The 16,151-nt window shown below is 49.2% G+C and overlaps 1 protein-coding gene across 1 annotated transcript in view; it reads left to right on the forward strand.

Moving 5' to 3' along the window:
• The first annotated feature begins 12,176 nt into the window (after positions 1 to 12,176).
• The window catches only part of Tm9sf2 (transmembrane 9 superfamily member 2), a 48,489-nt gene continuing 44,514 nt past the window's right edge, over positions 12,177 to 16,151 (forward strand). The window contains exon 1 of the mRNA XM_021644481.2: positions 12,177 to 12,554. Coding sequence (XP_021500156.1) covers positions 12,384 to 12,554 — 171 coding nt within the window. The 5' untranslated portion in view covers positions 12,177 to 12,383. The remainder of the gene's footprint in view (positions 12,555 to 16,151) is intronic.

A 16,151-nucleotide genomic window follows, 5' to 3' on the forward strand; every position in this document is an offset into this window, starting at 1 on the left:
TCAACTCCAGTGTGTGTGTGTGTGGCACAGTGCTCATGTGGAAGTCAGAAGACAACTTGCAGGACTCACTCCCTTCCACCATATTGGTCTCGGGGATCCAGCTGAGGTCATCAGACTTGGCAGCCAGCACCTTAAACACCCCCCGCCCCCAGCTATCTTCCCACCCTCCCTTAGAGTCACGGTAAGTGTCACAGGTAGCAGAACCTATTAAACCTGGGCTGGCAGGAGGGCTCAGAGAGTCTCGGTATCTGCCTCCCAGCCTGATCTGTGTTCCACCACCACCCCACACTCATGACTCCTGGACGTCGTCCTTTAATCGCTACCGACCTATCAGGGGTACATGCCCCCACACCCCCATACACACAGATGTAATTTTAAAAATTAAACAAACCTTAAGTTTTCTGGCATGCTAGGCATGGTGGCGCACACCTTTAATCCCAGCACTTGAGAGACAAAGGCAAGCACATCTCTGAGTTCAAGGCCAGCCTAGTTCACAGGACAGGACAGTCAGGGCTCTGCCTCAAAAAAGAAAATAGGGCTGGAGAGATGGCACAGAGGTTAAGAGCACTGTTTGCTCTTCCTGAGGTCCTGAGTTCAATTCCCAGCATCCACATGGTGGCTTACGACCGTCTGTAATGAGATCTGGTGCCTCTTCTATCCTGCAGGCACACATGCAGTCAGAACAGTGTACACATAATAAACAAATCTTTAAGAACAAACAAACAAACAAAGATTTCTGGCAAAAGCCGAGCTCCCCTGCCTCAGTCCAGACTGTTTTAACTAAGTGGTGTGTTTCTTCCGCTCTCTGTTCATTTACGTGTGTGTCCGAGTAGCTTTGGAGCTCCAGCACGGAAAATTGTTTGGTTTCATTCTTAGTTCTGGAACTGTTGTGGGAGCCAAAGGCAAACCCGTCTTGGAAATTCGAAGCCTCTTAGAGCCTCACGTAAGAACAGCCTCACCTCTGGGGCCCAGAGCAGTGGCTTACCACCAGATACCAGCTGCAGGCAGAGGTCTGCTGTTAGCTGAGCTCCTGGGACAAGCATGGGGGCTGTCCAGTGTCTGTGGCCCCCTTTCTCCGGTGACCCTGACTGGGACGGGGGAAGACTGAGTGGAATCAGGGGTAGCTGTTCTTCAGGAGAGGCCTTCCCTCAGAATCCCAGACCCTGTCATGAAAGCTGCAAGAAGTAGCTGAGTAATCCCGATGCATTTGGCTGAAGAGCTTCCCTCAGGGCCTCTGCGGCCAGCATTTCCACAGCATCCAGCATAACTTTGATTCCTTCAAAAGTGACATCAAGTAGGCCAGGGCCCCTGGAGCCTCCGGCTGCTCCTGGTGTTAATACTTGATGAGAGCATTAACTGCACAGGGGTGGAGAGGGAGGAGGAGCGCACTTACTCTTCCCGCATTGCCTGCGTGATAATGGCTGCTAATGGCAAACCCGACGGTGCAGCCAGGGCTGGTCTCCACACTCTGGCCCACACACAGCACAAGGAGTCAAGAGGTGACAGCTCTGTGGTTCTTATAGCTATAAAGAAACAACTTTCCAGAAGACATTTTTCTAATAATGCAGAGACACTCTCTTGTCTGCAGAAGGCTGACATGATAAAATGCTCAGCACTGCCCGTTTCCTGCAGCAAGATATACTTGCATGTGCACTTGTGTGAAAGACTTGCACCTCAGCTGGCTGTGTAAGAGCGAGTCACAGGGAGGCGCATGGTCAGTACTTTTCAGCAGGGAGGAACCCACTTGCATCTGCTGGTGCAGCAAGGTGGTGGAACACTTGTCTAGCTTGCACAGAGTCCGGACTTGATCCCTGTGCATCTTTGCAGGTACGTGGTCTTCCAGCCATATATATATATACATGCTTTTCAACTTGACTGTTTTTGAGAAGTCTCTTCACATGGTGAGGCTGCTCTCAAACTCATGACCTTGCTTTAGCCTCCTGAGTGCTGGGATTACAAGGCCTGTACCTCCCTGGCCAGCTTAAAAATGCCTTTGTCCAGGTCTTAACGCACACACAGATTAGTACGGCACCTACCAAATCCACTTCCATAGTAACAATGCCATCACCTCCTCCAAAAACGCCGCGGTGGCTCAGTAGAGTCAGCTGTATCTGCCAGTGGGCGCACGGCCTGCTCTCATTAGCATGTTGCCATCAGCTGTGGTGCTCGCCTTTGATCCCAGCGCTGGGGAAGCAGAGGCGGGCGGTTCTTCATAAATGTGAATGCAGCCTCGTTACATAGAGTTCCGGGCAGGCCAGGGCTGCTTAGCGAGATCCTGTCTAAGAAAAAAAATCATGTGAATGGATTAGAGTGTGTAGCCTCCCGGAACCGCACTCCTTCCGTACTGTACGTGGGTTCCTCAGGACGTGCTGTGCACTAATGCTCAGTCCTTTTCATTACTGACTAACGTCCTAGTTGGTCTGCATGTTTGTTCATTTGTCAACTTGAAAACAAGCTAGAGTCAAATGGAAAGGGGAAGCTTAGCTGAGAAAACTCCCCTGCCACGTGGGCCTGGCAGCCAGTCTGAGGCATGTTCTTGCTGCTCAGCGATGGAAGACCCAGCCATCAGAGTGAAGCCACTGAGCATGTGGCCCTGGGTGCTGTTAGAAAGCAGGCTGAGCAAGTGTCCTCGTTAGGGTTTCACAGCTGTGAGGAGACATCATGACAGTGGCAGCCCTAAAGAAAAGCATTTAGTTGGGGCTGGCTTACAGTTTTGGAGATTTAGTCCATCATGGCAGGAAGCATGGCAGCATGCAGGCAGGCGTGGCACTGGAAGAAAAGCCGAGAGTTCTACATCTTGATCTGCAGGCAGCAGAAGGAGACTGTGTGCCACACTGAGTGAAGCTTGAGCATAGGAGACCTCAGAGCCCGCCCCACAGTGACAGCTTCCTCCAACAAGGCCACACCTACTCCAACGAGGCCATACCTCCTAATACTGTCACTTTCTGTGGGCCAAGCATTGAAACACATGAGTCCATGGGGGCCCCCCTACTCAAACCAGCACAGCAAACCAGGGAAACATCGACTGTTCCTCCATGTTCTCAGTTCCTGCCTCCAGGCTCCTGTCCTGCTTCTGAGGATGACAGTCTGTGACCTGTAAACCTTCCAGTAAGAAAAATCCTTCCCTCCCCAAGTGGCTTTTGGCGGTGGTCTTTATACCATGGAAAGAAACTAAGCCAGTGAATGTAGCATTATACGAATACACTGTAGTTTATTGTACAGCTTGAATGAGATTCTTATTGTTTCCAGCACAGATGATTACAGCCAAACTGCCACAGACATCTGTGTGTAATTTTTGTGCTCAGGTAAGTTTTAGTTTCTCCAGGGCTTTAGACAACTGTGAGTGGGCTTACCGGGCCATAAAATAAGTGTGACTGTACCAGCCGGGTGTGCTGGCATGCACCTGTGATCCCAGCGCTTAGGAGGCAGAGGCAGGCGGGTCTTTGTGAGTCTGAGGCCAGCCTGGTCTACAGAGTGAGTTCCAGGACAGCCAGGGCTACACAGAGAAAGCCTGTCTTGAAAAACAACGACAAGAACCTGTGCCATTTTCTTACATTCTCTGCAGCGACCTGAGATTGTGGTGTTTCCCAACCTTGTCATCACTTAGTTCTCAGCTGTTCCAACAAGCATTTTGTCAGGCTTAAAATAAGTGTTGTTTGCATAAAGGGGTGGCTTATTATGATCTTCTATATCTCACGGAGCATCCACATTTCTCAGGTCTCTGACGACAACAACCATCTTCTGCACTTATGACTATCTGCACAACCATTTTTAAAATTTATTTTTTTATTTGTTACAGTTTATTCACTTTGTATCCCAGCTATAGCCCCCACCTCAGTCCTTCCTAATCCTACCCTCCCTCCCTCCCTCATCTCCTCCCATGTCCCTCCCCCAGTCCACTGATAGGGGAAGTCCTCCTCTCCTTCCCTCTGACTCTAGCTTATCAGGTCTCACCGGGACTGGCTGCATTGTCTTTCTCAGTGGCCTGGCAAGGCTGCTCCTCCCTCAGGGAGAGGTGATAAAAAACCAGCCACTGAGTTCCTGTCAGAGACAGCCCCTGTTCCCCTTACTAGGAAACCCACTTGGACACTGAGCTGCCATGGGCTACATCTGTGCAGGGGTTCTAGGTTATATCCATGAATGATCCTTGGTTGGAGTATCAGTCTCAGAAAAGACCCCTGGGCCCATGTTTTTTGGTTCTGTTGTTCTCCTTGTGGAGCTCCTGTCCCCTCCAGGTCTTTCTATCTCCTTCTTCTTTCATAAGATTCCCTGCACTAGGCCCAAAGTTTGGTTATGAGTCTCAGCTTCTGCTTTGATACTCTTCTGGAGCTCTTTCAGAGCTCCAACAATCAATAAATGGAACCTCATGAAACTGAAAAGCTTCTGTAAAGCAAAGAACACTGTCATCAGAACAAAACAACAGCCTACAGACTGAGAAAGGATCTTCACCAAGCCTACAGCTGACAGAGGGCTAATATCCAGAATAGAACTCAATAGGTTAATAAAGAACTCAAGAGGTTAAACAGCAACAAATCAAGAAATCCAATTTAAAAATGGGGTACAGAGCTAAACAGAGAATTCGCAACAGAGGAATATTGAATGGCAGAGAAACACTTAAAGAAATGTTCAGTGTCCTTAGTCATCAGGGAAATGCAAATCAAAACAACCCTGAGATTTCACCTTACACCCATCAGAATGGCTAAGATAAAAATTTCAAGTGACAACACATGCTGGAGAGGATGTGAAGAAAAGGGAACCCTCCTCCATTGCTGGTGGGAATGTAAACTTGTACAACCACTTTGGAAATCAATCTGGTGCTTTCTCAGACCATTAGGAACAGTGCTTCCTCAAGATTCAGCCATACCACTCCTAGGCATATATCCAAAATATGTATACAACAAGGACATTTGCTCAACCATATTCATAGCAGCTTTATCCGTAATAGCCGCACATCCTCTTTAAAACAGCTCTCCGTTCAAGTCTCTCACTTTTTTAAAAGTGGGGTCTCACTCTGTAGCGTATGGCCTGCATGCTGGCCTGAAATTTGCAGTCCTCCGCCTTAGCTTCCTGAGTGCTGGATTCCTGTAGAGTTTGAAGACCTTTATGTACTTACAGGTTCTTTACTGTTTTGAAAGGTCACAGATATTTTCTTCCAGTCCATCTCTTTGTGTAAGGCTAGGAATGGAGTACTAGGCCTGAACACACCAGGTCAGTGCTGTGCCACTTCCTGCCCTGAAATCATTTGAACAAAAGCTGCAGTCAAAATGTGCATGCTCTTCCATGATGTACCTTTTCAGTTTCCAATGTTGTTTGAAACAGCATTCATATCATCAGTTCTCCTGAATGTATTTGTAATGCCTACAGAATGCCATCCTATTACCAGCTGTGGTGCCATATTTATTCAAAAAATTCCTTTGTTGGGCATTTAAGTGATGCTTGAGCTAGATTTCTTTCACATTACTTCATTATTTCTCAAGACTAGGTCGTGAAAACTAGAATTATTATTTTTTAGATTATATATTCATAAAGCATTTAAAGAATATGCAAGGCCAAATTATCCCCCGGAAGTGACTGAAGCTCAACAGGGTGTAGAATAAATTGAGAGTTGCCGTTGCTTTTCTGTTTTGAGTTTATTAGCCGTGTATGTTTGTTAATTTCTGTGTACCACATGCATGTCGGTGCCTGCAAATGCAGAGAGCATCAGCACGTTCAGAACATTGCCTACAACTAGACTCACAGGAAGTTGTAGGTTCTGGGTTCGTAGCCAGAAAAGCAAGTGCTCTTAACCACTGAGCCACCACTCCAGGCTGCATTGCTGTTTTTATCACTGTGATGCCCACGACAATAGTGGAGTGTGGCTGAGGGGGTGTGAGGCTCTAAAAGCAGCACATTGGGAGACTTGCTCAAGGACAAAAGTGCCCTTAAACGTCCTTTAAATAGCATCAAGCTCTGAGTGTGCTGCTCAGCCAGCCTGTCCACACAGTAGTACTCAGCCCAGAGAGTGCTGCTCAGCCAGCCTGTCCACACAGTAGTACTCAGCCCACTCAGTGCTGCTCAGCCAGCCTGTCCACACAGTAGTACTCAGCCCACTCAGTGCTGCCCGGCCAGCTGCTCCACACAGCAGTACTCAGCCCAGTGTCTAGTCAGTGCCCTCTTGCTGTGAAGAGACAGCATGGCCACAGCAACCCTTGCAAACGTTTAGTTGGGGCTGGCTCACAGCTTCAGAGGGTTAGTCCATTATGGTCATGCAGGGAACTTGGCAGCACACGCACAGACACGGTGGCGGAGAGTCCAGACCAGCAGGCAGCAGGAAGAGAGAGACCTGGGCCTGCCTTGGGCTTCTGAAACCCCTAGACAGTGACACCCTTCCTCCAACGGGACTCCAACTAAGCCACACCTCCTAATCCCTTCAAGCACCTGCACTCCCTAATGACACAGCATTCAAGTCTAAGCGCCCATGGGGCCATTCCTCCTCAAACCGGCGCACAGTGAACTTCAGAACCCTCCGTTTCTTGTATCGGTTGGCATGTGGACAGGAGCAATGAACACAAAGAAGGAAAGGGAAAAGAAAAAGGAGGAAGGAAGCTAAGTTTAAATGTCTTGTTTGGCAGCTGTAGAGGGTGAACACGATAGAGTGATATTTATCACTTCTGGATATTACGCTCAAGTAAAGGCATGACCGCACTGTAACTCCATGAAGGGTAACGTCATGCTCCCTACACCTCTAAGCTGACACTTGGTTTTCTATAAACGCTCTGCTCCCTGATTGCTCTGAAGCATTTTCCTTGCAGGGACTTGCTGCCTGGGGTCTTTGTGCCAGGGCTCTGCAGCACCTGTGCCCTTCGTGGGCAGCAGTGTCTGGGTCTTTGTGCTTCTCATCTTTGCCTCTCTTTGCAAACGCTTTTCTGAAAAGCGTTGCTTAGCATTTTATTCCAGTGAAATTCATCCAGTGATGCTCAGAGGTTTCCAGCAATCATAGCCAGAAGAATCCAAGAAAAAATTTAGAATGCTGTATTCATTTCTCTAAAACACACGAATGGCATATCTCATTTATTTCTAGCAATATTTGGTGTATACCTATGAAATGGCAAAATTCAACCCAACTCGAGTTCCCTTAAAAAGGTTTTAGGGGGCTGGGGTAATTCAGTGGAGAAAGTGCTTTCTATGCAAGTATAAGGACCTGAGTTCAGACTCCAGCACCCACATAAAACAGCCAGGGGTGAGGGGAAGGTGGCTGGACGCGGTAGCACATGCCTTTAAACCACAGGCATGTGCATGTTCCCACACACATTCGAACATGCACACAGACAAGCACACCACGTGCACACACACATACAAAAATATAATACAAAGGCTGGCCTGTGCCAAGGCTTTGTCAGGGCTGGGGTGAAGCTGGTTTTTAGAGGGCTTGCCCATGTGCTCACAGCCCTGAATCTGATCTCCAGCACTCTGAAAATCAGGGTGGTGGTGCACACCTGTAATCCAAGCTATGAAATATACAGTGTATATTCAAGATTGATATGTCCACTGAGAACGCTGCTTTAAATATTAAGCGTACTGATTTCACTTGTGGGTTCAATGACTTCATGTTATTCTTTGTCAGTTATAAAAGAATGACGTGAATCCATCAGTTTTGCTATGGTCTCAGGTGTTGGGTGGGTTGAGCAGGAAGGGCCCACATGGGCTCATTTATTTGAATACTTGGTCATTAGGCAGTGGCACTATTAAAAAGTGTGGCTTTGTTGGGGTAGGTGTGGCCTTGTTGGAGCAAGTGTGTCATTGGGGGTGGGCTTTAGGGCTTCAAATGCTCAAGCCAGGCCCACTGTCTTTCTCTCTCTCTTGCAGCCTGTTGATCCACATGTGGAACTCACAGCTCCAACTTCAGCGCCATGTCTGCCTGCTGGCCACCGTGCTTCCCTCCATGACAACAATGTAGAAAACCTCTGACCGTAAATTTTCCTTTAGAAGAGTTGCCACAGTCACAGAAACCCTAACTAAGACAGGTGTGTTTTACTCACTGTGAACAAGTGGCTGGCTCCTTGCAGACACGTGCTGGAGCAAGGAGAGGCAGCAGCCGCCCACCAGCCTACTTACAGCCTCTTGACGCTCAAAGGAAAACTTGCTGGGGCTGGAGAAGTGGCTCAGCAGCTGAGAGCGCTTGGTTCTGTGCCAGGTGGCTCACAGCTGCCTGCAGTGCCAGCCCCCAGGGCTCTGGGCCTTCTTCTGGCCTGGGAGAGCACCTACACACGTGACACATTCCCAGTACAGAGGTGCCCACAGATGCACAAACACAGAGGTAAAAACAAATCTTGCTTTTTAAGGTGACTGCATAGCTTATCTGCTTCTGGATCTTACACAAGCAAGTGTTGTCTTATAATTAAGCTTGTGTGTTGTATAATAATGTAATAGTCCGTTCTTTTGCTATGTAGTGCTTTACTATAGAACTGTCTCATAATTTCATTACTCATTTTGAAGATGAATATCTGAATTCTATTTTGGTGAATGCTTCTTTTGTATGTAAACTTTTAGAGGGAAGAATAACATTTCTGAGCTGTAGAATATACCTGCTAAGCAAATTTTTCAATATGTATCCTGTTGCTAGACAAGCACCATGCTGTGAACAATAGACCCAGCACTACTCAGGGTTACACCCTAGCTCCCAGTGTGGGGCATTGGGTTCTACATCCTTGCCAACACTTGGCATGCCAGCCCTTACGATTTTTCCTTATGGTCTAGAGAGGTGACTTAGCGGTGAAGAGCACTTGCCATTCGTGCAGAGGAGAGTTGGTTCCCAGCACCACAGTGTGTCACTCCCAGATGCCTGTAACTCACATTTCATGAATTCAACACCCTCTTCTGGACTCTTCTGGCACCAGCACTCACCCGTTCCATATATACAGACATGTAACTAAAAATAAAATCAACACTTAAAGTATTTGTTATGTTCTTTATGTAGGTCTATGTCACTCGGGGAAAAATTTAGTTTATAATCTGGTGGACAAGGAGATGGGACATGCCATTGTTATCGACCATTGATAATGTAACCTTGTGATAAGACTATCCTAGTCTCTCACCATGTTCTTCTTAGAGGACATTTTGAAATACATTGATTTGTGAGTCTCCGTGTTTGTGCACAGGAATTGTTTTAATTATAAGTTAAATTGCTAAAGTATATTTAGAAGATTCAATTCCTAGGGTCACAAAAGGACTCAAACAGAACACTAATAGTACAGTTCACAGCCTCATTTTTAAGATGAATCATTTTAAAAATCTGCAAAACTATCCCAATGTGAGATTGAATGTTGGCATTAATTCAGTGTTCTGATAGTTTTAAACAAACCAAGAAAAAGTCCTGTGGCCAGGTGGTGGTGGTGGTGATGTTGGCTCACAACTTTGATTCCAGATCTGGGAAGGCAGAGGCAGGCAGATCCTGTTTCAGGTCAACCTGGTCTACAGCACGGCCAGGGCTACATTGTTTATTTACTGTTTTAACAAGCAGCAACACGTGTCAAAGTGACTAGTTTAAAAAGGTTTTGATCCACAGGCAGAGCACTGGGACAGCAATGAAGAAAAGGAAAGTTGATTACTAAGGCTTATTGTAGATTTTTCTTGGTCTTGTCTCAAAGCCTTTCCAGTTAGGAGAGGTTCTGATTCTGTTGGCCGACTAATTAATTCATCTCCTACTTGCTGCTGTGTTACTGTCTAGGGGCTGAAACTCGGACCTAACATATGCCAGGAAAGCACTATACTGCTAAAACACCCGCCTTTTTTTTTTTTTTTTTTTTAGAAACAGTTGTCCAAGCTGTCCTTGAACTCAGGCCTCAGGCTGTCTTGAACTTGTGAGAAACGCAGAAAGACAAACGTCTAAATTATTTCAGCAGGGACTGGAAAAAAATTCCTGGATTTTTATTAAACAGTGGTAAACTATATACATAATAAAATTTATCATTTTAATCATTTAAGTGTAAAGCTCAGAGACATTAGTATATTGAACTGTGAAGCCATCCTGTCTCCCCGCAGACCTTTTTCGTCATTTTTTAATGAAACTCCGATACCATTAATAAAATCACCCCCTCCCTTCCCTCAGGTTCTCCGAGTTGACAAATGCAGTCCGCAGAATGGAGAAAAATCACATTCCTCAGGTTTTGCTCCAGTCAAGAGTTGCAGTAGTCTGAGGAAAGGAGGGTCACCATCCGCGGGGAGAACGCAGAGGAACGTTCCCTTCTCCACACTTGGGAAGGGACTTCTCCTCGCCTTGCTCCCGCCTGCGGGCGCTCGCCGTCCTGCCGCCGCGCCCCGTCCCGCCCCGCCCCGCCGCGCCCCCGGGTAACCTAGACAACCGCAGCCGAGGCGCTCCCCAGAGGAGGCCGGGTCCGGAAGTGAGGTGGCCGCGCCACCACCCGCGAGCGCGCGGAGCTGGTGACGTGTCCGAGGAGCCGTCGGCCCCCCGCCCAGCGCGCCGCGCCCGCGCTCCGGGGAGGGGGCCGTGAGGAACCCGACGTCGCTGGCCTTCTCAGAGGCCCCGGGCCGCCGCGGAAAGCCGTTCTCGCCGAGCTGGCCCGCTCCGTGAGGAGGGCGGCTTACGCGGCCGCGTCGGGAAGCTGGCCCGCGGCGGCCGGGCCGTGCGCTCTTAGTTCTCAGGGCCCCGCCTTCGGGCTGGAGGGTGCAGACCGGGCCCTGCGCCCGTGGGAAGCGAGACAGTGCCAGATGAATGCGACCGCCCCGAGTGGTAGATCCCGGGGGCACCGGCGAACTGAGGGACAGCCACATTGTGTCGTCGCGCCTGGCGCGAGCAGACAAAGCAGGGGAGAGCGGCAGGGGCCTAGGGTGGTTAGCGTAGACACCACCAAATGACCAAATCGTGAGCAGCACGGCCTTGGGGGCGGGGTTGGAGCAGAGGTGCGTGGACGGTAGAAAAGCAGGACCAGGTTGGGAGGCGGCGACAGAGAAGGCAGATCGGTGGTGTCGGAAACGCGGGCCACAGGGTGCTGAGCTCCCCCGCCCCTTTTTATTTGGAGCCGCAGCGGCTTCCTCCTTCCACGACGGAGTGGCCGTGACCCTCCTAGCCCGGAGTTCAGCAAGTTGGTATTTGAGAGAGAGGGTGTGTGCGGACACACCCCACTGCTTTTTTATAAAAGTCAGCGTCTCCCACTACCGTATTCCATGGGGTTTTTGCTGTGTTTTGTTTTTACATTTAGTCTTTACAATTCTTTAGGAAGAAGAGCATCTTTGTTTTCTTCCCACTTTTATTTCTCCCTTGGTGAACTCACGTGCCCGGCGGCACTAAAGTCCCAAGTTGGGGCGCACAGCTAGTACAAATTAGTGCCTCCTGGTATGCCAATGGTGTTTGCAGGGTGCTAGATCCCACTGAGAGTCTGGTTAGTTATAAACCTTCCTAGAGGGCCCGGACAGGAATCTTGACAGACTTTGGGACTCCAAGCTTTTTTAAATTTCCCTATTTTCTGAATTTGTTTTTTCATCAATTTGGGGGTTGCCGTCACCAGGACTGTCTTATATGTAAGATGATGCACTTGGGAAGAATTCGATTGAAGTCTAAAACGTCACCGGCTTTTTATGATAAACTTTTTTTTTCCTCGAAAAATACTCAAGAAAAGCAACACCTGCGCACGCGCGTTTGCGCACTTACGGACACGGGCACCCCATCAACGGGGAAGCTACGTGCTGGTCGAAGGGTGGCGATGCCGTTCTAGGCTTCTTTGCCGTGTCTTTGTTCATTAAGCTCCTGCTCCCATTTACCTCATTCGTCTCTCCCTAAAAGACGTTTATCAAGTGCACTGTCTCACACAAGAAGATACCACCATTTCCGAGGCTTAGGCAGGATCCCGCAGATACCTCCGAGAGCTACTTAACCATTTACGAACCCTTCCTTCATTTGTTCCCTTATCCTGCACCAAGTAGGTGGCGCCTGCGCTCTCCGTGCACCAACCCCGTCTCCGTCAACGAGTCTCGGGTCACCAGCCCTGGGCCGACCGCCCGTGTGAGGAGGTTCCCGAGCGGCGCGACGCTCGAGGCGCCGGGGCGGACCCGGACCGGACCCTGCGCCGGAAGCGCGCATGCGGAAGTCGGGCCGCCGGAGCGCGGAGCACCCGGAACGCGGCCCTCCGCCCCGCCCCGCCCCGCCCGGAAACAGCCCGCTGCGCTTGCGGCGCCCGCACTGAGCATGTGCGCGCGGTGCCGCGCATGCCCCGTCGAGGCCCGCTTCGGTTTCTGCCGCGGGGCCCGCGGCGTCTCCTAGCGCAACCGGAACTAGCCGTTGCGGGCCGGCCTTCTCGGCGCTCGGGCCTTGAGGTGATCTCCGAGCCCCTCGGCCTCCTTCCTCGTCGTTCCCTCGGCTCGGCCGCCCTCTTCTCCCAGCCGCCGGCATGAGCGCCCGGCCGCCCGCGTCGCCGCCAGCGCCAGGCCCACGGTTGCTGCTGCTGTCGCTGCTCCTGCTGGGGACGGCCCCAGGCCCGCGCCCGGGCAGCGCCTTCTACCTGCCGGGGCTGGCGCCGGTCAACTTCTGCACGGAAGAGAAGAAGAGCAACGAGTGCAAGGTGGGCGAGGCCGGGCGGGCGGGCGCGGGTCTGGGCCCGGAGGGGGCGTAGCGGTGGGTGGGGTCGCCTCGCGGGCAGCGGCGGGCGCGGGGCTTGCTCCTGCCGGCCGCTCTCCCCGGCCCCGGCGGCGGGCCGAGCGCCCTTGGGCCGGCCTGCACGCAGGAACGGGGTGACCTGCTGCCGCTTGGGGCGCGCCCAGCCGAGCGACAACTTCCAGCAACTCCATTTCATTGTACTTTCCTGGAACTCCTGGTTACGACGGTTTATTCTCCAGGACTTTGATATCTAACCTCAAGATTAGCAGTTGATTACTTAACCTGTGCATTGTGGCATATTCCAACCCTCGTAAAAACTGCGTTAGTAAAGACTCGTCGACACACTAACCCCTGGCCTTCAAACGTTGTTAGAGAGGAAACTGTAAAAGATGTCAGAGACTCCCCTCAGACGAGTTTCTCCGCAGTGTTCTAAACACTTAAGCACACAGCAGGAGAAAGAACCCATCTTGAAAATGTTGGCCTGGTAGGACATCCGCCCACACTTCAGTTTTCCAGCTGATGGCAGCTTTTCTAAGGTATAGAGCGAGCATCACAGTACACCATTATTTCGTTAAGTTACGGAAACTTAACCATTTCGAGGATCGAGGGTGTCCTTGAAATCGTTAACTTTTAACAGTTCAAATAATAGTTAAGAAGACGTTTACACTCTGTAAATAGGCTTATTTACGAAATTCTTAAAGCTGGTGTTTATTTTATGACCGTTAGCTTTTTACCACAGTTGTGAATTTTGAGGTTGCTTTAGAGCGTTAGGGAGGCTATTAAAGTTTTCACGGCATTTTGTCGTTCTCTTCAGGTTTGCCGGCTTTTCTCAGTTGTGTTGACATGTCACATCAGTTTTAAAAAGAGGCAAAGGAGCCTGTCTCTCTAACAGTGCCTGGGAATGTGTAAGATTCACTCAGGCTCACAGTCCATCAGTGTTTCCTACCCGGCAGAGCACGAGTTCTGCCTCTTCACGGACACTTCACACCCTAAATGAGATCCAGTCTTGCAGACACACTGCATTTTTCCGTTACCTATTTCAGTAGCCAACCTTTACAAACGAGCACTTGGCCGTGCCATGCACAGCCACTGTGTTGTGTTCATAAAATAAGCGAGGAACTGTTTTTGGAGTCTTCCTGGGAAGCTGCCAAGGAGGGCATTGGAGGTGGATAGATGGCAGACGTGTGTGAGGCCTGCAAGCTCGGTGGTTTAAGTGTTCTGGAAAGTTTTCAGGTCTTTTGAGGTTTTTAACTTTGATAGGTGTGGGGATAAAATAGGCCAGACATCATATTTCAGGATGTTTGGACTTGGATCTTTGTTCTCAGTTAGTCTGTTGGTCATTAGGAAGAGGAGTGGGTTGCCCTCCTCCTGTCCCCCGGCTCCACCAGCTGGTGGGAGAACTTAGTGACCTGTTAGGGTAAACTGCGTGTTCACCAGCACCCGTTCCCTCTCTTCTGAACAGAGATTTTTTAAGATTTTATTTATTTATTTATTTATTTATTTATTTTATGCATATTAGTGCTCTAAGGGCAGTAGAGGGTGTAGATGGTTGTAAGCCACCATGTGGTGTCTGGGAATTGAACTCAGGACCTCTGGAAGAGCAGACAGTGCTCTTAATCACCGAGCCATTTCTCCAGCCTCTGAACAGAAATTTACTTCACAGTTTGGGAGGCTAAGATAGCCAAGATTTGGGTGCCCACAGATTCAGAGTCTGGTGAGGGCTCATTTTCTTCCTGGTGCCTATGTGTGCGTGTCTTCTTGTGGTGGAAGGGATGAAAGAGCTTCTTGAGCTCATTTTTTTTGAGGACAGGACGAGCTATTCATGAGTGCTCTGGCCCCCAGGACCTGGGCATCCCTAAAAGGCTTTCCTTCATGGTGCCGTTACCTGAGGGTCTGCTGTTTTCAGGGAGGAACCGGGGAGGGAGAGCCAAAGTGTTCAGACCCTAGCAATGCACATTTCCTAAGGAACAGAAAGGACCTCCTTTAAAAGTCAGTCAGAAATGATGGAGAGGTCTTTCTACGGTTTCTCTTCTGGTTCTTTCCCACCTCTAGAACAAGGATAGTCATGTTGCTTCTGTGTTCCCCTTGAAAGTGTTTGGATTTCTCAGAGGAAGCACGGTCTTTGTGCTGGTTGAGTGCAGAAGGAAGCAAGTATCCTCAGTGTAACGTATGCAGCATAGTCCGCCCTCTTCCTGTATTAACTCAGTGTGGATATTGAGAGACTGAGGATTTGGCTATTTTGTAACTGGGCATACCTTTAATCCCAGCACTCTGGAGGCAGAGGTAAACTCATGTTTTCCTCCAGCCTGGTCTGTGTAATGAGTTCCAGGACAGCCGAGACTATATGAAGAAACATTGTCTCAAAAACAACAACAAAGTTTTATATTTAATTTCCTAACAGAGAAATGGGAGTCAATTGAACACTAAATCCTATCCTAACTTCTGAATTATAATCTTAGCCTTCATAAGTACTGTTTTTGTGGTTTATTCTTGTTTAACATAATAGCATGTGCATACATTTAAATATCTGTGTTGACATGAAATGTGCATTCTTGTCTTGTTGAGAGACGGGAGCCTTATTCTTAACAGTGTACTTTCTATGAAGCATTTAGTTTGTTGGGCATTTAGATTGGTTCCAGTTTTTTTTTTTTTTTCTCTGCTGTAATGAGAATACATTTAGCAGGAATTATCTGTGCTTTTTTTTTTTTTTTTTTTTTAGATATATCTTATTTTAACTGTGTGTCTGTGTGTAGACGCATGAGTGCAGGTGCCCATGGAGGGCAGAGGTGTCTGACTCCCCGGAGCTGGAGCTGCAGGTCATTAGCCACCAGATAAGTGGGTGCTGGGAATTGAGCTCAGCTCCCACAGAAGAGCAGTGCTCGCTCCTAATGACTGAGCCATCTCTTCAGCTCCTATTTGTATATTCTTAAGTGTAAATTTAATTTTGTTTTCTGTGTGTGAGTGTTTTGCCTGTATCTGTGTATTGCGTGTACCTTGTGCCCAGGGAGTTCTTAGCTAATATCGGAACTGGAGTTGAACAACTTGATACCTGGATCCTCTGGAAGAGCAGCGTGGTTTTACCTGCTAGTGCATCGAGTGAGTGAATGAGGGTGCGCTGCGCGTGTTTCTATTCCTCTGGAGCTGGAGTGAGGAGGGAGCTGTGAGCCTCTGGAGTGAGCTGGAACCAGTCAGGTCCTGCTTGAGCAGTGTCCTAACACTAATGTGCGTTTCTTGGCTCCTTGGGTCGGGCTGTTAAGAAGGGGACCTTGCTCTCCTGAGCTCAGGTATAACCTGTTTCTAGTGCTGGGATTACGGGAGTGACCTGCTTCCAGGTCTGCTTAGTTAGACACTTCAGACCCATGTGATAACACCTTTTCATTTGTTGGAGTGTTGGGGATTTGGAAATGCTAGGCCGCTCTCTACCATTGAGCTGCAGCGCGGTTCCCGAGAGCGTCTTCCTGCATAGCCTTCAGTGCTGTTGAGGTGTCTGCACCTTTGTCAGTTGTTAATGCCATCACCGAGGGACGTGTGGCTGTGTGACTAGGTCAAACCTGGTCAGAGT

The sequence above is a fragment of the Meriones unguiculatus genome, chromosome 9 (genome assembly GCF_030254825.1).
Source record: "Meriones unguiculatus strain TT.TT164.6M chromosome 9, Bangor_MerUng_6.1, whole genome shotgun sequence".
In the NCBI taxonomy this organism is placed as follows: Eukaryota; Metazoa; Chordata; class Mammalia; order Rodentia; family Muridae; genus Meriones; species Meriones unguiculatus.